At 44.7% G+C, this 23,705-nt stretch overlaps 1 protein-coding gene across 3 annotated transcripts in view; it reads right to left on the bottom strand.

Moving 5' to 3' along the window:
* LOC110982359 (MAM and LDL-receptor class A domain-containing protein 1-like) overlaps nt 1-23,705 on the bottom strand; it is a 157,892-nt gene that overhangs the window by 63,287 nt on the left and 70,900 nt on the right. For all 3 annotated transcript variants that reach the window (XM_087131433.1, XM_087131431.1, XM_087131432.1), the window contains exons 69-93: nt 23,388-23,493; nt 22,088-22,178; nt 20,459-20,599; nt 19,860-20,110; nt 19,116-19,206; nt 17,185-17,322; nt 16,040-16,162; nt 15,379-15,600; nt 14,821-14,973; nt 13,012-13,280; nt 12,660-12,750; nt 11,418-11,552; nt 10,520-10,720; nt 9,388-9,540; nt 8,715-8,855; nt 7,847-7,969; nt 7,008-7,138; nt 6,379-6,490; nt 5,247-5,381; nt 3,894-4,150; nt 3,596-3,686; nt 2,848-2,985; nt 1,784-1,984; nt 1,513-1,665; nt 360-500 (exon numbers count right to left, since the gene is read on the bottom strand). In XM_087131433.1, the coding sequence (XP_086987559.1) occupies nt 360-500; nt 1,513-1,665; nt 1,784-1,984; nt 2,848-2,985; nt 3,596-3,686; nt 3,894-4,150; nt 5,247-5,381; nt 6,379-6,490; nt 7,008-7,138; nt 7,847-7,969; nt 8,715-8,855; nt 9,388-9,540; nt 10,520-10,720; nt 11,418-11,552; nt 12,660-12,750; nt 13,012-13,280; nt 14,821-14,973; nt 15,379-15,600; nt 16,040-16,162; nt 17,185-17,322; nt 19,116-19,206; nt 19,860-20,110; nt 20,459-20,599; nt 22,088-22,178; nt 23,388-23,493 (3,788 nt within the window). The remainder of the gene's footprint in view (nt 1-359; nt 501-1,512; nt 1,666-1,783; nt 1,985-2,847; nt 2,986-3,595; nt 3,687-3,893; nt 4,151-5,246; nt 5,382-6,378; nt 6,491-7,007; nt 7,139-7,846; nt 7,970-8,714; nt 8,856-9,387; nt 9,541-10,519; nt 10,721-11,417; nt 11,553-12,659; nt 12,751-13,011; nt 13,281-14,820; nt 14,974-15,378; nt 15,601-16,039; nt 16,163-17,184; nt 17,323-19,115; nt 19,207-19,859; nt 20,111-20,458; nt 20,600-22,087; nt 22,179-23,387; nt 23,494-23,705) is intronic.

Raw genomic sequence — 23,705 nt, 5'->3', positions numbered from 1 at the left:
TATTTGTGGTCAGCTATTTTATTCACAAATTGGCCTGCAGACCGTTGAATGAGGAGAAAATGGCAAGAAGGAGGGGTACACGACAAGAGAGACATCACTGCATGCCCACCATGCCGGTGTGTTTGTACAGGCTTTCTCTGGTGACTGAACACAGTCGGTAAAGTTGAACCCGATCCAACTTTCCCAATTGTCTCCACTGACGGTTGTGTTAGCTTGTCACGATCAAGTGTTTTACATCACTGCATATTGTCAGCAACTCTCCAGCAATTCTCTGTGTCTCTTCTTGTCGATATGGAAATTGGGCTTGATATGCATTTGGAAAACAAGAAGGCTTGAGAAATGCTGCCACAGCAACTCACCACTGTCCGAGTTGGTGGTGTGGTCTGTGCTCGGACCCGTGTACAAGCTCGGCGTGCCCCCTTTGGTCCGGAGCCAGTCCCACTGGTCGCCCGAGTCAGCATTGGTCCAGCCGCACATGTCACGCTCAAAGTCACAGAACCCTGAGGGGGTCATAGATCAAAGCGTGAACAGAGAAGCACTGAGGAACAAGTAATTCTAAATGCAGGGTTCTTGCACCTTACAGTCATTTGTAAAAGTTCCAGACCACCTGGAATTGTATTGCTATTTCTGTCACAGGGCCTGAATTATATTGTCTCATTGAATGGTTACTTAACATGATTTTACAGTGGTGCATAACATCAGTGTAGTGCTATATACCCATTTGAATGAAATTTTTTGCAAAGGCAGGTCTTGTATGACATTTTGTGTGTAAGGCAGCATGGGTAATAAACGCCAGTCTGTTAAGATAATCAGAAATAAAGGAGGGCGCACTGAATATTAGCCTTTTAACATTTCAAATCATGGAGATGTCGTCAAATAGTTGCTTGACCAAGATACTAAGCTCACACATTGAAAACAAACATAAGTTGCCATGGATTAATTGGTTTAAGTTTGGTTTTTCTTCAGGTTAATGTATTTTGTAATTTTGTACAGGTGGTGATAAACTTTTGCAAATGACTGTTAAGTTTAGGACCACCCATAGTTCCACCCCTTTTCCGTGACCAAACTAAGTGAAAACCTTTGACCTAATTCATGAGAACACAAACTCAAGTGAAAACTGTACAACTTGTTCTGTGACAAATAATCATCAATCCACGTAAAGGCCGTCATTTGCTTCGTATCAAAGTCAGATCTAAACTTTGAAAAGCAAGTTGGTTTTTAACAAAATTCCTTGATTTGTATTATATTTGCTAAATATTCCAGTGACTTTTCCAGAACTGGAAATTGAAAATAAAGTTCAACGACTTTCCACATTTTCAACAAGTTGTGAGAATCCTGTAATTATTATGAGGTTTTAAAGCTAGCACCAAGTACTTTGAGAATATATTATAGAGATGCAATTTGAAGGTGAGGAGCAACGTTTAAGCACAGCTTCCCTTCACTTCAAAAGATACAAAGCAGGGATACAAATCCCTCATTCACACTCCCGGGACGGTGACATTTTCAGCTAACCTGCTCGAGGACAGGCTCCAGTGGTGAGAAGGACGTCATCGATGGCAATGTCCCCCTGCCAGTACTTGCCCCTGACCCCTTCAATGATGATCTGGTAGTCGTGGGGGGCGTTGAAGGTGATCTGGGTGAAGCGCCACTTGTTCCCTTGGTTGCCTGCAAAACAAAAGACAAAAAATTACACCGACGGTGATACTTTCCACTGTTTACTCATCAATCTTAATAAACATGCAAGTCAGACTCCATATACAGTTGCTCTCTGCCCACCGCTTACCCGAGAGGCTAAACAGTGCCTTGGACTTGACGTTGGTGACCGTGTCGTAGCCGTAGACGTTGAACTGTCCAATGTCGCTGCCGTACATGTGGTACCACAGGTGCAGGCACTCCCCGTATGTGTCGTCGAAAACGGGGCTGAGGAGTCGGGCTTTGTCGCCTTGCTGGTGGGGGACGGACGTCTCCAGGTAGACATAGTAACCTGACGGGGGGGGGGGAAGGATACAGGCTCTCATGAGGTAAATCACAAGGGGAACTCGCTTGGTGCATCACTAAATGTCAAAAATTACCTAGGAATTGACAAGGGTGGGTCGTGAACCTGCAACCTGTGCAAATACAGCACTGGTATTCTACCAATGGAAATGTCAAATGACTTATTCTTATGAGTAATGAACTACTACACACAAGTTTCCACGAGACCCTTCAAAAGTACTTTCACAGCTAAAAGCTAGGAATGCTGACAAAGGAATGCATTCAGATGAATAGAGTTTGGTTTAACCTGAGACCAAGGTATCTGCAATGTTGATTATGGGCAAAGTACTTATGAAGTACTTGTGAAGTACCTGTGAAGTACTCAACTACATGTACCACACAGAACAGAATTGCCGAAAACTTTGGGGAACAGTTAAAGGGAGTCTTGTCAGGACCCAGACAACACTTAAGTCTGAGAAAAGCAAAGTAAAGTCTTCTTCCAACCCGCTGGCTCATCCTGGCTGGTCAGTATTGCTCCCAGCTGACCTTTTACACAGATTTTCTCAGAATTGAACCAAATAATTAAGACTTTAGACCTTTGTCATAATGCTGCGATGTTTGTCTTGTACCCTGTGAACCGATCCGCAGCTTCACATATTGATAAAAGGAAACCGACTAGTTTTCCTTCCTGTCTCAGTAGGGTATTATCACTTTGAATGGTTGAAAAGAAAGATGGCTGCCCCGTGAGAGAGGTCTGGAGTTAAATCTAGTGACTTCAGGACTCCAACTGAGAGGAAATAACTCAGATGCATTACTTGTAAAAAATGCCACATCTAGTATCAGATAGACTGCTATCGGGGACATGCCACTCACCAACATTGGTTCCCGTCGAGTGGTCTTTGCTCGGACCAGTGCCTGTTGAGGGCGTGCCTCCAAAGTCTCGCTGCCACTCATAGTCAGCCGTTGAGTCATGAGTCCAGCCACAGAGATCAATCTCGAAATCGCAGACGGCTGAGGGCAACAAAACAAAGAAAAAAACTAACTTGACATATTAGATTTCTACAAGGAATGCACAGGTGGACGGTTGGAAGGACACGGTGAGCACGATAAGAGAAAAGTTAGTGACAGAGAGAGTCAACTCTGTTCCTCGATCTTCCACCCCGCGGGAAAAGAAGAGCATCAACATCAACATCATATGGTTAAAAAGTGAAAATGGCTGTGAAAAGCTTTCAGGAAGGGGAACAGAATGAAAGCTATGTGCATCGCAGTTGTAATAAAAACAAGGTCGCAACAAGCACACCCATGAGTCAAATGATGGCCAGCCGCACTTCCTCAATTTTTTTCCCAAACTGAAGGCTTTCTGAAAACCATGTCTAGTATTAAATAACCCCCCCCCACCCAATGACGTATTTCTTCCTGTTACAGCTACGGTAGGAAGTAAGGCTGTGGCCAGCAGTAAACACACATCTATTGGCAGTGGAGGAAGCTGCTAGCCAATGGCTTCCATAAGCACACTAGGCAATCAAACCCCAAGCCATCCTTTTAAACACAGCCTACTGTTGCTAACAGATTTCCATATTGCCCTTTTGTTTTTATTTTTGGCGTTTAATAGGCAACTCACATAAGTCCACACAGGGCTTGTCATCCAGTGAGATATCATCGATGGCTATGTCCCCATAATACGACGTTCCTACCACGGCTTCAAAGACCACCTGTTGTAGCATGGTGAAAAAACCCAAAGTATGTCAAGTGCATGCAAGTGGAGTGAACTAACTGCACATGCCCTGTTGGAAAATCCTCCCACCAAGCTATTTCTTCTTTACCCATGAGGGCGCACTTCATCAACTCGGGGCAGATTGTCTTTCCTCTCTATTGAGGCGGGGAGTGGGACAGAAATGGCAAGAATCGTTTCCCCTCACCGACCACAGCGTGTCCGACGTGACCTCCTTCTGGCCCCGCAGCCACTGGTTCCCCTGCGTGCTGTACTTGGTGAAGATGAGGCTATCCTTCAGCTGGTCGTCCCGCAGGTAGACGTTGAGCCGGTCCACGTGCGGGCCGTACATGTGGTACCAGAACTGTAGGCAGCGGCCTGTGGTGGGGTTCTGGGCGGGGGAGTTGATGCGTGCCTTGTCTCCCTTTGTCTGGGGGAAGGACGCCTCCAGGTAGATGTAGTATCCTAGAAGAGAGCGCGACACAAACAAGGAAGAGGTTGGTTATTGATCCTTCTTGTGAGCCGTGCTTCGCACAAGAAAGTAGTTATCTATTTCTGACTAGGTCTCGAGAAATGACAGAGCTAGCAGCGAGTCTTTTTTCCCCCCAAGTCCAGGTCAAGTCACGAGTCATTTGGTCCGAAAATGAGTGAATTCAGAAGTCGCTTTGTCAAACTACAAGACAAGTCACACATTGTTCTGTCCAGTGGTCATGAGCAAACAGGGCAAGGTGTCAACTTGAGGGCCGTATTTACCCAAGCCCCACATCAGCAGGGCAGACCTGATGAAGTAAGTTGAAGCCGCGAAACAAATTATATCTGATTTTGTTCTGGCAAACCTAAGTCAATTTTTGTTACTACATGCAAGGCGTAAATTAATAGGTCTAACGTAAAGGTTTGTGTGGTCCCTCGAGCAGCTTCTTTGGGTAACAAGTCAAAATTAAACTAGATAGGTTTGCGGTAGCATCATGGACATATCTCTTTTTGAGTACGTGGGGTTCTGAAAAGAACCGGTGGTACTCAATGTTTCGGACAGTATGCTCTGTCCATCGTCAGGAGACTGCAAAAGGTCCAGTGATGAGACAGCTGGTGTGTAGAGGGCAGTGGGGTGTGGAACCTCACATACTCAAAAAGAAAAATATCCATGGTGCTACCGCAAACCCACATGTATCTAATTTACTTGCTACCTCCACCATGAAAAGCTTCAGACCTTAAGTCATAATTTAGGAAGGCCAAGTCAAGTAACAAGTCATTTTTGGCATGTCCAAGTCGAATACTAACAATTCAAAGCTGGCAATTGATACACGGGTCCAGTCAAAAAAGTAGCGACTCAAGTCTGACTCAAGTCCAAGTCCCATGACTGGAGTCATTAACACTACAGTAGATAAAAAGCCCAAACCCCTTTTTTCCCTTTACTTCCATCCAAACTGGCTCAGAGTCACAGATGATGTTTGCTTGGTACAATTTGCTCAAAAAGAACAATCTTGGCAAAATGTGAATACTGTGCACCTTCATAAATTGACTCATGAGTCAACTTTGGGAGGGGGGGAGATTTTTTGTTTACCTTTGCCAGTGGTGTGGTCGTGAGACGGGCCTGTGTACGAACTCGATGTGGAGCCAATGTGCCTGGTCCAGTCCAAGTTGTCGTCCTTCATCTGGTCGTAGCCGCAGAGATCGGTCTCAAAGGTGCAATCCATCGCTGAAAGAAAGCAAAAAAGGATCTGCCATGTTGAAAAGATGGGAACACATCCCTTTTTCTGTCGTCATACTGAAATGTGGCCTCATCTTGGGATTGGTTTCCAGGGAAAAGTCCTCTGGGACAAATTGCGGTATTTGTTTTGTTTTCACCATCAATATCATGCCCCCAAAGAAACACGATAGACATCAGCAAATACAAATTTCAGTAGACCACAAGTCAAGTAATGGCATGCCAACAGGTAACTGTTAAGTGACCCAGACAAGTATCTTTTGCCCCCAATTGACTTAAAACTAAACAATACTCGTTCAAAACTTCAGAACTATCTTTGTTTTAAATAGACACGCCGGTACAGCACAGAACTTTTAAAGGGCGGCATTACGCGACCAAACCCTCCTATTTGTAAACAAATGTCAGATGGTCAACACAAACTCCATGCTTGTTAATTTTCTCCTCCCAGGAGTAAATGGGTACTTGCTGTCATTGTCTGAAATGCCAGCATCAGGCTAGTACACTCCCCAGGGAGCTGAGATGGTCTTGCGGAATGTTCAGATCAAAGATCCTACAGCAATGCACAGCGGTGCAAGATGGAGAACTCTGCCAAGAAGGTGTAATCACCAAGGGCACCAATCAAGCAAGCGATACGCCTGCGCAGTGGACGTTAATGCACAGGCTGAGGTGCGCACAGGTGTATCAAGTGTGTGTGTGCCTGGGGGCGCAAACTGCGCTTGTGCATTAACGTCCACCGTGCAGGCGTATCGCTTGCTCCAATGGTGCCCAGGCGATTACGTTACGCTTGACGCATATTCACTGTGAATTTCTGTACCGTACACTGCTACTTGTAGGCTATATGTTGTTTAGTTCAGATGTTGTGAGCCCGCAGAGCAGTGATGGTAATATATCAGTGCCTATGAATGACAGACAAATGTTAGGTGTGATGTTAAAGGACGCGGGGGTACATGTTGACCCCGGGGGCAACGTTGGGGTGAGGTGGACTCACGTGGAGCTGGGGTAGAGGGGTTTTGTCCCGCAAAGCAGGATACCGGTTCAATGTCAATGTCGTCAAGTGCAATGTCGCCCTGCCATCCATTGCACACCGCTTCAAAGACGACCTGCATTAATTAAAAACAGCAAAATGACGTATTTGGCGTGCTTGATGAAATCGGGCAAAGTGACGAAGCCTGCAATTTCGCAGAATCACTTAGCACAGGAAAGACAGGTTAGGGTATTACAGACCTTATTTACAGGGAGACTGGTTTTAATCATGTTCCAAGAATCAATCTTATTCACTGTTATCTGCTACATGCATGGGATGCCAGACTATTACATGTTGCATGCCTCACTTTTATATTTTTTTTTAATGTGGTTTAAAACATTTTTGAAATAATTAACTGTAAATTACAAATTATTTATCTGCATAAATGACAATCTTGTGATGAGCTTTTATTTGTTGCTTTCATTTTTATTCTCAGGCTTTTAAAGTAACTACGTTAACTTTGCTTTTAAGTTCAAAATGGCTCACCTGTGAATAAGACCAACTAGGTTAAGTAAACAGTAGGGTTAGGATTAAAATGAGGTTTAGAGTTGGGGCTGGGGTTAAAGTCAATCTTAAAGTAAGGCCAGCCATACCCGAAAGTCTTTGTCACTGGACATGTCGTGCTGTCCCTGCAGCCAGACGTCACCTTGGTCCCCGGTGATGGTCATCTGCTTGGTGGTGAAGCCAGCGTCATCCAGGTAATGCACGTTCAGCTCACCCGAGTCTGCACCATCGGTCAAAAGCAACAAAATTGAGCAATACATCAGTAACATTTTCGGTCTGATAAGATGATTCTATCAGATGGTTTGCTGGTAGATGCTTGAAAGCCAGATCTAATTGGCACGCCTAGCGCTACGAGATTTGAAGGTCTGCATGTTGAAGTATTCATGAATATCCAGGACAGGACAAGGACGGAATCAGAATCAATTTTTTCCGGGGGGGGTGGTTGTTGGTTGGGGAGCCAAAAAATTGGAAATTTCTTTTGCCTTTCTGAGAGCTGAGGCTACATTTTGGTGCTTTTAGCATGCTTTTGAAGTAAGGGAAACAACGAAGACCCCCTGAGAAAGTGTACAAGATTAAGAACGAAGGTTGTCATCAGCCTACAGGCTTATTCTCTTTTTCTTTACTTTTATCTGAAAAGGGTGTTATTATTAGGTATCATCCCTCTCCATCGTCTTGGGCCATTATCATGTGACCGCACCTGAAACCCAATTTAATTCGAACATATTAAATTTACTGCACCACACTAAGGCTACGTTCTTAAAGTTTGAGGTTCTACACTGCAGTCATAAGACTTGACCATTTGGCAATGGCAAAATATCACAGCTATCTCGTACAGGCCCACCAAATTCTCAGACTTTCTATTAGAAACACGGCAGGTCCTGTCTCTCCACAAAAGAAAAACAACCCCAAAAACAGAGCACCAACTCACGTGCGCCCAATTTGTGATACCAGAAGATCAGGCAGGCTCCCTGGGTGGCCTTCAGGTATTCACTAACCAGCCAGGCCTTGCTGTTGATGGGCGTGTGGGACATCTCCACAAAGACGTACAAGCCTGAAATAAATAATGGAACACCACTGACATTAAAGGAACTGCCCCGTACATCAAGTTTAGCATCAGAGTATTGGCTATCCTTCATTTTGGCTTCCCGAAGTCCCTGTGAATGTCACTGTGACTATGACATGTCAGTACCATAAGCATATTTGGGGGTGTGGTCCATCAGCGACTTCCCTGCTAATGGCATGGTGCAGAAGCTTCGAGACCTTTTCCCTTTTGGGGTGCTTTTTTTTTTGGTGCAGACAGTCATGGTCAGTGTAACAGTCATTTTAACTGTGTCGCAACGCGCTCCACTGCGTTGGTGGGGTGGTCCATTGATGGCCCAATGTTGGAGCTAGGAGCCTGTCACTGTAAACTGACCCTATCACTGACATCATTCTTATACCATATATAGAGTTGGTGGTTTGGTCAGTTGATAGCTCAGTTTAGGAGCAGGGAGTGCTTCCCTTTGATTGTAGCCAGTCAGAGTCATTGTCATGGTCAATGTCACTGAAATATTTCATTACCATATATAGGGTTGGTGGTGTGGTCCACTGATGGCCCAGTGTAGGAGCTTGGAGTGCTTCCCTTGGATAGCAACCAGTCATCGTCATTGTCATTGTCACTGAAATATTTCATTACCGTATATAGAGTTGGTGGTGTGGTCCACTGATGGCCCAGTGTAGGAGCTTGGAGTGCTTCCCTTACATTGCAACCAGTCATCGTCATTGTCATTGTCATTGTCACTGAAATATTTCATTACCATATATAGAGTTGGTGGTGTGGTCTACTGATGGCCCAGTGTAGGAGCTTGGAGTGCTTCCCTTGGATCGCAGCCAGTCCAGATCATCTAGCGAGTCCTCGTTGCTCCAGCCGCATAGATCATCCTCAAAGTCACAGAAACCTTTTGGAGAGAGAGAAAGCAGTGATAATTTGAATGCTCTTGTATTTATGAGAACATATCCACTGATACATGACTACTTAGGCCTGATGTGAATTCTGCCTCTGAATTAGCATGTGCGCCTGTTGCTTAGTGGCTGCAACTTCTTTCAATAGATGTGTGTTACTTCTAATTACAGCCGCTTGAGTTGGACATGAGACACAACACGAGGTCAAAGATTGTAAATGCGATCCTCAATGGAGTGGGCCGTTGCATGCCATTTTCATAAATATTTGAATGTACCAAAATTGCACCACTTGATTTGACTGCAGAGTAGTAGTTTGTGTCCGTATCGGTGAGCTGGGGCTAACATGCATGTTTATGAGAAGTGGAGGACAGCCACTAACAAGTGACTTCCATGGGTACGTGTGTTTTTCAGCCATAGCCATTGCTTTTGGACACTGGTTTGGATTTGGGTAAATTTCGAAAGACACCTGGGCAATCCTTTATCTGTCGGTCTGTCTGTTGGTCATCCCGTATCAACCTGTCTTCTCACCTTGTCGGGAGCATTTTCCGTCGACGATGTCTACGTCGTCGATGGCAATGTCGGCATTGGAGTTTGACCCGACCTCAGCCTCAAAGACCACTTTGTAGGGGTGGCCGGCCGAGACTGTCGCCTGTCCGAACCGCCACTTGTTCTCCTGGTGGCCTGTTGACAGGTCAAACATGACGACTGAGCAATACAGGCTGGATAGAGAAAATGCTAGCACATTTCCAACAACTGCTGTAATCAAGTGCCATTGAGTACAACCAATTCTGCTTGCCTACATCGATGCACGTTAAATAGAGGTTGTGCACGGCAGCCATCTTGCCGGCAACTGCTTTTGTTATGGAAGGATAGCAAAAAAGGTCTACTTATCTGTATCCCCGTGGAACAAAATTAGACTCTTCTGGAAAAAGGACTGCCATGCAAAACCCCTCACAAACTTTTTACGGGTGGTTCATACTCGGTGCAAAAGCAAACACGGGTGCGAATTTGTGAAGTTAGGTCAAATATTCGTGCTGCAAAATTGCAAAAGTTGGACACATTTTGACTCAAGCCAATTTCTCTCTTGGCATTTTGTGATATCAAAGTCGGTTTGCTTTTGCAATTTCACCTGAAGTACGTACTCATCTTAAGGCCGCACACCGGAGACAAATTTAAGACAGGTACTTTCTGAACAAACGTGAATTCAAGCTCAGAAAATATTTGCTTCCTTGCACTGCGGACACTCTTTTATTGGCTGGATTTCTGTTCAAGGTTGCCAAGATCGTCCCTCTTGATCTGTTTCCGACCGATCAAGTTATTTATCCCCTCCAACTGCACATGTAAGCAATTAACACCCGTTTCTCTTAAATACAAAACTGCAGGTTGCAGCTGGGCGTGTCACGTGCATGTGCACAGGTGCAAAATTTTTGTACACACGTGCCGGCCACAGATCACAGCTGTGATTGGTTGAGAGACAATGGGTGGGGCTCAGTGGATTGGCCTTTTGCTTCTGAACCGAGAGTGGGAAACCTCATGGGGACTTGGCATCGTTTTAACGTTTGCCCACAGCCTTCATTAAGACGGGGACCTGTTTGGTTCTTAGGTCCACGGTGGTTTATGTCAACAACAAACTCAAAGACACAGAGAGAAGGCAACGTACCAGTCTGTTCCCAGGCTGCGGGGCTGTCCAGGTTGGTCTGCAGGTCAAAGGCCAGGACGCGCAGGGTCCCTACGTTCTTGCCGAACATGTGATACCAGAAGCGCACGCACTCGCCCCGCGTGTCTTCATATTTGGGACTGAGCAGTCGCCCCTTGTCGCCTGTCGTCAGTGGCTTCGCCATGGTGACCAGGGCATATTTTCCTATTGGATGGCAAAAGTAAAGATCCATTCATGATGCATCGAATGTTCATTAATACCCGACAGTCCAACTAGTTGTCATTTCTGGACTGATACAAGCATTGTCTAAAACCCATCTTTCCGTGATTTGCTTTCTGTTTTGAATTCCACAATGCGTGAGCGGGTTTTAGAGTTTTATTTACTTTTGGCCAGCAGAGAGGTGGTAATAATGCACGACATGCTTTTTATCCCCAACGGCCCAACTTATAATCATTTCTACAAGGAGACAAGGGCTATTCTCACACAACCAACAATTTACTTTTGATACAATTTATATACCTTACATTGTTCACCTTGAAGTAAGACAATTCCAGAAATTAGGGGTTCAAAAGTGTGACTTTTTTGTCCCTTTACATCTGACCTTTGTTATTTAACTGACATGGAAATATCACCAGAATTTAATTCAAACTATTACTATTTGTTTGGCAGGTAATTTGCATTAATTCATCACTCTTGGAAAATAGAAAATGCATTCTGAACTTACAAAATCATACATGTCAGATGTGACAGGGACACAAAAACTGGACCCGTAATTTCTAGAATTACCAGGTCATGAATTCAGCTACATATGCACAAACATCCCCTTCAAATTACATTTTACATGGGGCAACTCAGCGTTGAAATTCACAAACGTCTGATCACACCGTGAATAAAAATCTACCTGAACTGGTTTCTGTTGTGTGATCTATTGGTGGCTGAGTGCCATGCGGCTGGTCCCCACTGGACCACAGCCAATCAAAGTCGTCGTTTGGGTCTTGAGTCCAGGTACACATTCCTGTCTCAAATTCACAGTCCTCTGCAAAACAATGCAGGAACAAAATCAGTTGATGAGAAAGTTTATTAAGAGTGGTATTTCAACAAATTCATTGACACTGGAGTTAGGTGAAAACTAATAAACCAATAACAATCGAAGATGGTAAATTCGGAAAAAGTTTTGAGCGTCATTTTCATCGTGTTTCCTCTTTTTGCAGTTTCTCGCGCCTTCCCTTCCTTTCCCTTTTTTCAAATTTCTTTCCAGGGGGGCATTGCAGAGCCAAATATAGAGAGAACTGTGATGTGACTGTCACCATGGGGGAAACAAATTGTGCACACTGTGAACAGCCATTTTGGTTCCAAAGTCTGAAGTTGGCACTACTCTTTCTACAGAGTACAGAAGCGTGACATCATCTGAAGCAGAAGCGTAGTGCAAACAAATGGAGTACGTACACAAGTTGGCTCATGCGCTGGTACTCTCACTGATGCTTTTCATGCACATTACTAAGCACCTGATGTATTCACTCCATTACTCTACATGCAGCTCTGCTCAGTGGCGTAGCCGTGGGAAGGTCAGGGGGCAAATTCCTGGTGCCCCCCAGGGCCCCCCCCACTAAAAAATGGAGGAATGGATATTGAACAGTGCTTGCCCCCCCAAAAACCACACCACTGAAAGCTGGAGCCCCCCATAAGATACTGGCATATGCAGCAAGGTATGAGACGGAGAGAACCCCCCCTGCTTTGTGTTGGTCATTGTCTCGCAGGAATCTGGTGAATTCCTTTCAGACATCTTGGGGGGATGTGCTAACAATAGTCTGGAATGTGTATAGGGATTGGACATGTTGGGGGGTACCCCTCGGTCTCATTTCTTGCTGGGTATAGATACTGGCGCCTCCTTTGCGCCCCCCTTCGGTAGAGTCCTAGCTCCGCCACAGGCTCTGCCCCATTCCCCTCTCCACCAACGCTCCTGTTCCTCCGTCAGCAACTCCTTGTCGACACCAATGATTGATTCAAGCTACAGACACTGTCATCTGACATGTGCCAACATCAGGGTCTGGAGCGTTTGCCAAGCCTGTGAAAAGCACTTTGCCAAACCCGGTCGAGACGGGAAGACCAGTTGAAAAAAAAAATCATTTGATTTTTGCCTTACTCGGTGGTGGGCAGGGGCCGTAGTAGATCAGGATGTCGTCGAGAGCTATGTCGCCTGTGAAGGAGTTACCAGCCAGACCTTCCCAAACAACCTAGGTGTCAAATCAAACAGAATTATTATTTTCGCGAGGGTTGTCCAATCCTCTTCCCTACTGGTATTTTAGGGGCAGGGCTTGACTTTCAAAAAGGGGCCGACAAATCCAAACAGAAAAAAACTTCAGCATTGAGTTTTCTTGCCTCTTCTTGCAAGATCCAAGATGGGTGTACCTCGTCTCATGATTTCTACTCAAGGTCACTTCTAGTCCTTATAAACCAAGGCCAGGGATAGTTGAGTCTATAATCTCTAAACTCACCTGCCAGGACTTCTCGGAGGTGACCGTGTACATGGCCTTCAGCCACTGGTTGCCCTGGGTCTGGTAGCGGGTCCAGATCCGGGTGTCCTGACCGCCGCGCCGGATGTAGACATTGAGCCGGTTGATGGACAGCCCGTACATGTGGTACCACCAGGTCAGGCACATGGCGCCGCCCGTGTTGACGGTGGGCTCATTGATGGCCGAGGCCAGCTGGGCCTTGTGGTTGGTGCCCACACTGGACGGTGACGTCTCCAGGTACATGTAGTAGCCTGGGGGTGGGGGGGTGCAGTTATTAGTAAAAAAAGTTCTGCGGTTGCACAATACAAAGATGTCTCTTTTGTGGGTACGAGAAAGAACTGGAGGGTACTCAATATTTTGGACTGCATGCTCTGTCTGTCATCAGGAGACAGCCGATAAACTCGAGACAGACACCGAGAGCAGTCTCCTGACAACGGACAGAGTATACTCTCTGAAACACTGAGTACCCTCTGGTTCTTTCCAGAACCACACATACTCAAAAAAGAGATATCTTTGTTGTTTTTTACCACAATATTTTAACTTTGGGGATGTAATGCCACACTGTATTATATCCGGAGAAAGCCAACTTGAGAAGTGCTACTGTGTAACTGCGCCAAGCCAATTTGATTCATCTGTATCTCTGGTATCCCCAACAGAAAATACTTCTATATCTATCCTTCCTTCCAGTGGATGGGATGTCCGTGGCAAGTTGGCTCCCTAGCTATTGCCGGTCCTTTTTCGCACCCCATGGTGGAAAGAGGCAGGCAGGGCATGAGGTGGCTGGCCAGAAGCCTCGCAACCCACATGTATGACTAGTAGTTGGATTGGAGCCTGTGACCCTCTCCTCAAGAGTCAAAGTCCTTACCCACCGGCTACGTGTCTCCCATGTTATAAAGATGAACAAAGGTATCGACTGGAGCGGGATTTGAACCTACGGCCTCCGGAATACCGTACCAGGGCTCTACCAACTGAGCTATCCAGCCCTACGTTGGTAGCTCTTCCCATTTGTCAATTTCTTTGTTCGGGGGCGCTCCTATGTTATAAGCTATTTTCTGGATGTGGTTGGTAATTCCAGAAATTAGGGGTCTATTTTTTTTTGGTGTCCCTGTCACATCTGACAATATGATTTGTAAGTTCAGAACACATTTTCTTATTTCCAAGAGTGATGAATTAATGCAAGTTACCTGCCAAACAAACAGTAATAGTTTGAAATCAATTACATTAATATTTCTATGTCAAATAACAGAAGTCAGATGTAACAGGAAAACAAAAATGTCACACTTTTGGACCCCTAATTTCTGGAATTAACCTTGGACATATGAACCTTGCCTTCAGGTATAGCAACTCCTTAAGTATTGAAGAGAAAGACCCTTTGGACAAGGCAAGGTTTGTGTTGGAGGGATATGGCAGGACCCAAGCAGCCACTAACATATTTTTTTTACCTTGTCCAAGGGGTGATACACGAAGCATTTGTTGAACGGTGCTGAAACCTGTGATATAAAGGGTTTGCGTGGCCGCCATATTGCAGGCCAGTGCTTGTGTTCCACATTGTCTGCGAGAAGGTTTCCCTCTGGAACATATACGAACTGCCCTGCAACATGGCTACCACGTTACTCACATAAAGCTCTTTACGATGCAATTTATTTTTACATGTTGGCCCTGCCGTCAAATAATCAAACCTACATGTAACACATTACATGCATAAATCTGTTAAAAACCTTTTTAAAACTTACAGGTGGCAACTTTGTGATGCCTTTTTGTTAGGCCAGGTCACATTTCGGACCCACTCACCTGTCTTGTCCCCGTAGGTGTGATCGTATCCTGGGCCGGTGTTCAGACTCGCAGTCTCGCCTGACCCCCTCGTCCAGTCAAAATCGTCGTCGGGTGATGGCACCTGGATGTAGCTGCAAATGTCCGTCTCGAAAGTGCAGTTCAGGTGGTTTCCTGTGGGGGGTGTGTGACATCTATACTGGTTTCCATGTTTGGGTGAATCTCGCTGAGTTTGTGCACACACTGGGAGGCTCAAACTAGTCATGGAGGTTGAGCGTTTATGAAGCCCCTAAGTGGCTACGGGAAAAGGCTGGGCATTGTAGCAAAGTAATACTGCTCTTGACACTGGGTCACACTTTTGAAATGGTATACACGGAAATCTTGTAAAAATGACTACGGGTCCATGGGTCGTCTTCTGTGAAATCCAACTTTGTAAAGGGCAGACGTTCACTGAGAAAAAAGTTTTTTTTTTAGCTTAAAATAATATTATGCATGGGTCAAGTGAGCCCCAGAATACTACCATTGGCAAGTGGTTACCAGACATGACAGGTTGAAAAGACGTTGGACATCGCCACTTACGGATGCACTTCTGTCCAGGGATGTAGTTCAGGTCGTCGATGGCCACGTCGCTGGTGTAGTTGTGACCTATGACCCCGCTCATGATCAGGTAGAAGACCTTCTGGCTGGAGATGTCCACCTGGGCAGTGTGCCACTCGTCGCCCTGGTTACCGCTGATGGTCAGCTTCTCCTCGGCGACGTCGGAGACGGCGTCGTGCACGTACACGACGAGCTCGCCGATGCCTGAGGTGAAAGGGGGCCAACCAAAAGATGGCCCATCAGTCAGAGATAGCATTTTAGTTTTTAAAATCAGACTTCATCATGAACTTTTTTATAGTGTACATGTACTGTTGCTGAAATGGAGTCCATAAATGACCAGAACCAGGATTTTAGTCAAGTTCATATAGAACTAGAGCACAAACCACAGAACTAGGGCTGTAGTCAAGTCGCCGTGAAGGGGTTAAGTCCAGGATCTCGCAAGTATCAGGATGAAGAATGAAACAGCAATGCTTTTGTCACAGTTCACTTGAACAGCTTGTGCCTTGGCTTGTGACAAGATGACTTGTGATGGACTACAACTACGACCGTAACAAGGACAAGAACTGTCTACGGTTGTGCTGTATCTCACATGCGTGTGCAAGGCCCTTTGAGCCCTTGCTACAGCATGACCTCTGACCCTTACCCTTTCCGAGCATGTGGTACCAGAACTGGAAGCAGGCTTTGTCGGTGGGGTTAAAGTGTTCACTGTTGAGGTTGGCCTTGTCGTCCTTGTAGTGATAGGATGCCTCTATGAACAGGTAGAAACCTGCATGGCGTGCAAACATGGGAAAAGTTTGAGCGTCATTTTCATCTGCTTTCCTCCTTTTGCGGTTTCTTGTGCCTTCCCTTCCTTTCCCTTTTTTCAAATTTCTTTCTCAGGAGGGGGCATTGCAGAGCCAAATATAGAGAGAGCTGCAGTGTGCACATGATGTATTCACTCCATTACTCTATTTGCAGCTCTGCTCAGTGGCGTAGCCATGGGAAGGTCGGGGGGAGGCAAATTCCCGGTGCCCCTAAGCCCCCCCCACTAAAAAACGGAGGAATGGATACTGAACAATACTAACATAACGTTGTCCCCCAAAAACCACACCACTGAAAGCTGGTGCCCCCCATAAGAAATACAAACATGAACCAACGGCATCTACATTAAACGCTGGTCGTACACTGGAGAAGGACAAAGCCAAGTGTTGAAACATACTTGAGTAATTTGTGTCAGTGTCCAGTGCCGCTTGAGATTTAAACCGGTAAGATTGGCAGTCTAGTGGTTGGACACTCTATCAGAGCACTTTCCAGGGGACTGTGGTTCGATTTGAAATTAAACTGAAAAATACATGCACTGATAGTGAATTCTAACCCCCCCCAAAAAAATCAAAGACTTTGGCTTTTCTACTTCTGTCTCGAGGTGGAATTAAAAAGTATTTCCATTTTCCAACTTTATTTTTTCTTTGTGAGACACCGAGTCGCAAGCTTGTTGAGTTTTTTTACAAACAGCAATGTATAGCCAAAACATATTTGCCCGAAATGAAAGGAATCCGATTTTTTCTTTATCAACTCCTGTACACAACAAAACTCTGTCATAAGTCTAAAAAAATATTGATCTCTTCTGCTTATCCCATCACCATTTGATGTCTCACGCCCCCCCAGAAAACCCAGACCAACATACCAAAAAAAACCCACTGAAAAATGACTAGGCTAATGGCAGAGTGAATAATGAAACAAATGCCCACGTAGAAAAACTGAAGAAAAGTACAACTTAAAAGAGATGAAATCTAAAGTGAGCAACCCTACCGGCTGGAGTCATGGTGGTGTGGTCAAATTTCGGGCCGGTCGTTGAGCTTGGGGTCTGCCCGTTAGTCCTGGACCAATCAAAGTTGTCGCCGTCTCCGTTCATCCAGCTGCACAGGCCGTCCTCAAAGTCGCAGCTTCCTGGAATCCAACAACGGATGATTTGGGGACAAAAGTAGTTTTCAGAATTGTTGACTGGCTAATTTAATTGGCCAGAGCTTGTAGCTTCTGATCATAAGATCAGGGGGGTTGGAATCCTGTCACTGGTCACATTTTGTGACCCTGGGCAAGTCATTTCACCCCGGTGTGCCCCTCTCCACACCCAGGAGCAAATGGGTACCTGTGAGGGCAGATATGGTTATTACGGTGAATGTAATAGCCATTTGAGACTCATACAGCAGTATTGGGCCCATACACTCCCTTCGGAGTTGAGATGATCTCAGAAATGTTCAGACGTTGTAAGCCCAGTGAGCAGGGATAATGATTGAAGTACATGTATTGGCACCTTTGAATGACTTCTTTGAAATTATTACTAATTTTTATTGATTCTGATGCTGCCAATGCCTTAATTTCTAGGATTCTTACCATGGGACAGTGAGCACACTTCAGGGGGAGTTAGTTGGCACAGTGGGGGGGTATTTCTGTTTATCTTACTATTTCTATTATTCTCTCTGTTCTTGTAAATTTGTCCATGAAAAGTCTCCACCCCTGTTGGCTTTGCCACTGGTGATTGATGGTACAAGGTTTGAATTTTGCACCAGACCGCTGGACTGTGTCCACTGTAGTTGATCTTATCTTGTACAGCCTTTGTCACTGCAAGTCTGGTAATTTTTTTGTGCCATTCTGCTGAGCAATGCTGGTAACTTCCCAAAATGTTAAGAATTTTACCTTTTTAGCTACAGTTAGGTCCCAATCGAATCTTGTGTCCAGAGCTAGGTCCAGGGCCCATTTTCATGGTTCTGCTTTTATACCATTATAAGAATTTTTTTCCTTACTACAGCACTAATGTTTGCTCAACGGTCAGCTTGAACACATTCCACGGCGAACATTTCACGGTTGCTGTGCTTAGCACAAAATTGCATGGGCGCGCATGGAGATATCCATTGCTAAGTCATTAAGTCTAAGGCGAGTGTGCCTTTGACCGTGCCTTACGGTCTTCATGAAATACGAGTTGCAAATGTGTGGGTGCAGGCTGACGAGACTTAGCTATATTTCCCTTGAAGTTCATTTCAAACATGGCCTTACATTGGAGGAGGAGCATTTGGATAATTCCAGAAATAAGGGGTCCGAAAGTGTGACATTTTTGTGTCCTTGTTTACATCTGGCCTTTGTTATTTGACATGGAAATATCACCGGAATTGATTTCAAACTATTACTCTTTGTTTGGCAGGTAATTTGCATTAATTCACCACTCTTGGAAGTTAGTAAATGTGTTCTGAACATACAAAATCATACGTCGGATGTGACAGGGACACGAAAAAAAATGGACCCCTAATTTCTGGAATTACAGATTGACTATTTTGCAGCGTCAGATATTTGAAACTCAACAGACATGGCTAAAAACATCTAATATGGCCTGTTGTGTACTTCGCTTTCATCGTCAAAAATACCAAAGAACACACACTGAACAATGCGTACTTGTCGTGTTGCCCGACATCAGATCAAATAATCATGCCATGAATTTGTAAGTCGAACATATTCTCCCTCAAGAGAATTTGATGGCCAATGTTCTGTGATGCCAAATTCGCTTCGTTTTCAAATTTGCCTGAATTATGAACCAACCTCAATAAACGTAAAATCTGAACGACACTTGTAGTGCACTGCAGACAGGTGTGAAACCAGGATGAAGGCTATAATGCTAAACTCTGATAGACGAGGACTGGCTTCTGTGAAACAAAAGAGGGTTTTAAGGGAAAGCCACTGACGGACTCTACCTGGTGGTGGGCAGGCTTTTTTCATCACTTCCAGGTCATCGATAGCGATGATGCCAGCTCCTGAAACTCCGGGTATGGCCTCAATGGAAACCTGAGGAATGAAGGAAAACAAAATGGTGACATAAAAACAACCCATCGTTTTATGAGTGAGACAGCTCGATTGAGTAACTGACTGGACAACAGCTCTTTCTGTGCAATAAGCCATTTGCGAGTTAAGTTTGAATAAAATCTGGTACACTGAGTTATCTGATTGCACAGACATGTAAACAGAATGATTTGAATTCGCCAGACTAAAGACACTGTTGCTATACCTTGTGATTCGGGGCAAGCTTTCGCATAGCGACCACCATCTCGGGAATGGACTGGTTCCTTTGTGCCCTTCTTTTCCATTGAGAACAGTGCATTGTTGCAAGGCATCTCTTATGCAACTAAGCAAAAGCTTGCCCGAATCACGAGGTATAGCAACAGTGTCTTTAGTCTGGGGAATTCAAATTGCTGTGTTTATGTGTAATCAGATAACTCAGTGTACCAGATTTTATTCAAATTTAACTCGCAAATGGCTTATTGGGGATATCTTGGCGGTAAAACTCAATTGATGAAATGACCAAATGACAAGACAATCATTTCCTGTATGTGTCACAGCAGACATCACTATGGAGTAGCCTGACTGACCAACTGTCTGAACTACTTTTACCTGCAGACATGACAGCGGCCAAAGTCTGTACTGACCACCACCTGGCCTACCTTTATCTGTGCGGTGGCGGATATCACAGTGGCGTAGCCCAGTCTCCAGAAGGCCCCCTGCTCTCCCGTCTGGGCCCACACCTTCCCTACGTTCTCTTGCACGATCTGGAGGGTACCGTCCTTGGTCCCGCTCAGGTAGTACCAGAACTGGACGCAGTCGCCCGTTGCGTTGGCCGGGTAGGATGGACTCTCCAGGACCGCCTTGTCTGTGGCACTGCTCGCCTTGTCCACATCAATGTAAAGGTAGTAGCCTACGAGTGGAAAGGGGGAAGAATTTGTTCCTAAGCCCTTTGGACAGATTGCTTACATTACTCCATCAATAACAGACTTTCTTGAGTTTCTCATCGTCATCATCGTTGTCCCTTTTCTAAATTCTTCACTAAAATCCACCCCTTCTTTAGCCTCATTTTCAATATCCCCTGAAATGCCCTGACACAAAGTGTTTCTCAGGTGGCAAAATAAGAGGCACTTCTTTCTGGAAGATATTCACAGCTCCCTAAAGTTTCCTTCCAGCAAAGTTCCCATATCTCCCCCCTTTAGGTGACATCTGCGCCCCTCATCACTCCCAGCCCCGTAATCTCTGCCCCCTCCTCACGTACCGATGTTGGTTCCGGATGAATGATCGACTGGCGGTGCTTGGGTGTTGATGGGTACGTTGATGGGCATGTCTCGGATCCAGTCCAGCTGGTCGGTCGATGACTGCGTGAATCCGCACAGGTCAAAATCAAAGTCGCAGTATCCTGAAAAAAGGCATGTCACAAACTATGTGCTTGTTAAAATCCTAACATAAAGCCCCAATTCGTGGTTTGCTCTCTTGACCTCATGGTCGTGATTTTCCCGTAAGTGGCTGCTAAAACTATGGTTGGCCATTGGTACAAAAGTAAATGAATAATTCACAAAGTGTTAAAAATTCCATGTAGTTATCAGAACACCAGATAAGAGTACAAATACTAAATACTAAACAAAAATACCACCCTATTTGAAATTAACAGGACAAAGGTCCATTTTGAACGAACTGCAGGTAAAATCCAAAATCAACCCAAAGGTGATGTTTCCCCAACTTTTGGCTACAAAATGAGAGTAGTCTATTCAGGGCACTCATCATGAGACTGTAACATTAAACTCTGCCCGAACCGCAACAAAAATTTTTGTCTGTCGTGTGAAGAGGTGAGACTTTAGTTTCTGTGTAAGCGTGGTGCAAGTTTTTTTGTCTCCTTGAAAAGCAGCACCTGTGCATTCTACACCCGTGTGAAAAATTCAATGGTATACTGACTTTTTTGTCACAGTGGGCTTTAAAATTGTGATAGCTACAAGTCATTTCACGTGGACCAATTTGTTTGACATTTAAACCTGGGGTATCTGAACAAATGCCCCACATCTTGAACCCCTAAGTTTTCTTTTACCTATACACTAATCAAAAACCTGGAAAATGACAAATATGCAGACAGCACACACGGCTGCATGGAATGGGTAGTGGCCATCTTGGGAGGTCCGACAAAATTGGAATGACAGATTTTTCATTTATTTACAAATGGCAGTAGAGACTGACCAGTGGCCATGGGTACAACAAACAGGGCTTATTCAACAGTCACTGGCCAATATTCCTCATAATTCAATATCAAGTGATCAATAATCCACCAATCAGATGGCAGGGATTCATTCGGGTGCTGTATAGCCATAGAGCAATATCAAATTACTAGAGCATTAACTTGTCATTCTCTCCGCAGAAAGAATTGGACACCATCCTCGGTGCAGGCATTTTGAACCCATGTACGTGATTGTTAGACATTCAAAATCAGAGCGCATCAGGTACTGATAAAATCTGATTAAAAAAAAAAGCAAAATAAAGTGCTCATTTACTGATTGTGTGTTTAGGGTCTTTGCGTATTGGCTTTGTTGACACATTGTTTTCAAATACCGACGCAGATATGCAAATAGCCATACAAAAGCCGTACAAAATTTCACAAAGGTTTGTGCAAAAACACGGATGCGCCCAGCAGGCATCACTTTGTACAGTGCTCTAGTTTTTCTATCTAGCTCTATGTGTATAACAGACATGTACAATCTTTCAGTTGATGAAATATGGAATCACAATAAACCGAAGCGATGAATACAATTATAAATGGTACTTTAATTTGAAGCTGAAGACAGAGGTGGCAGCCACAATTTGGATGACTTCCTCCAATTCAGCTCTGCAAAACCTTAAGACGTTGGGTACATGTACTTACTCTCAGGCGGGCACTGCCCCGTGACCATCTTTACATCATCAATGGCGATGTCGCTCTCGTAACCTCCTCCCCGGATACCTTTGAGCACGATCTACAGAAAACACATTAAAAGTCTCAAGCAGTTCACGTTTACTTGCTATCTCTGGAGCCGAGTGCTTTAAAGGGTCCAGGCAGAGCATTGTTCTAAAACTACAACCGTTGACAAGGGACAGGCATTTGAGCTCTTATTCTCAATTTTTGTTTGGCAATTTTGAAAGGTGTTTTCGTGCCTTTTTGGTTTTGGTGCAAATTTGAATATCCTTGAGCAATACTGTGATGCCACTCCTTGGAGAAAACCTCAACATGGCATTGATTTGTGCACAAAATCTCTTGGAAGTTTGATAGTTTGCCGACCTGAATTACCTTTACCTTGGAAAATGGCTGTCTGGGTACGTGGCCTGAACCCAACAAGAAACCCTTTCTCAGAAATGTTTTGAGTGAGCAAATGGATGCCAAATTGTGTGCGTACACTGAAAACGGGTTTTAAGTTGCATCAAAAGTACTTCCAAGGAAACTTTCACTGGCTGAGCCCTTTTGAGCAGAAATTTTTCACTGGTTCTAAAAATGAACATGCTTTACAATTCCCAGTCTTGCTCTTCTTTTTCTAGCTTCAAACCAAACCGAGAAACAATTTGCCCACTTCATGTTGGATGGAGTGTAAACAAACAGGGTTTTTTCAGTGTGTTTGGGCAAATTGTTTCTTGGTTCAGTGGCAGTTGCAGTTGGCAGTGGCAGTTTAATCGCACAGTGGTGATTTTGTACGCAGTTATAGGTGACATCTATACTCGTCCTTTCGCTTCAGTGATGCCCACCATGTTTGTACACACACACAGCGACTCAAACTTGTCTACGGTGGTTGAGCGTGCATGAAGGCCTCAAGTGGCCGTAGCACATGGCTGGGCTTTGTAGCAAATATTGCTTGTGGCATTATCTTAGTGTTTCCACAAAAGCGATGCTTTTGGAAACGTGACACAAATCTTGAGCAAATGACCACTAAGGGTCAGTATTTGTAAAAGTCCAACTTCGTACTGAGATGGCAGTTATGGTGTTTTGTCAATTGAAAAAACCACATAAAAAAAGTCGGCATTTTCTGAGAAACTTTGTTGTGAAATAATTCAAAACAACTAGCGTAAAAACCATGATCAAATGCAGAATTAAAAAAAAGCAGTTTCTACAGTTTTAATGGGCCACTCTCTGCCACATGGACAGCAATAAGGGTTCTGGCATATGTGCCTCAAGCACACAAGAACGTCTATCTTACCTGGAAGTCTTTGGAGGAACCGATGTTACGGAAAGACTGTAGCCACTGATTGCCCTGGTCTTGTTTCTTTCGCCAGAGAGCTTGATCGTTTGAACTCCCCGCTTCCCTGAAAAAAGAAACAACAAAAAATCCAAACAATTAGCATACCAGTGCATTGGCCAATCTACACAGTAAAGTGGTAAGAAAATTGCTCTGAACAATAAAATATACAGAAAACATAGGTTGCCTAGGGGGTTTGTTCACATTGAGAGAGGACAAACTGTGCTGCGGGGTGACAAACAGCAGTTTATAGAAACCAAGAATGATTTTTCGAAGATG

The sequence above is a fragment of the Acanthaster planci genome, linkage group LG21, assembly GCF_054643075.1.
Source record: "Acanthaster planci isolate LZ-2023a linkage group LG21, COTS_SCS, whole genome shotgun sequence".
Lineage (NCBI taxonomy): Eukaryota > Metazoa > Echinodermata > Asteroidea > Valvatida > Acanthasteridae > Acanthaster > Acanthaster planci.
The sequence above is the reverse complement of the archived record's forward strand: the minus strand, read 5'-3'. Positions and strand labels throughout refer to the sequence as shown.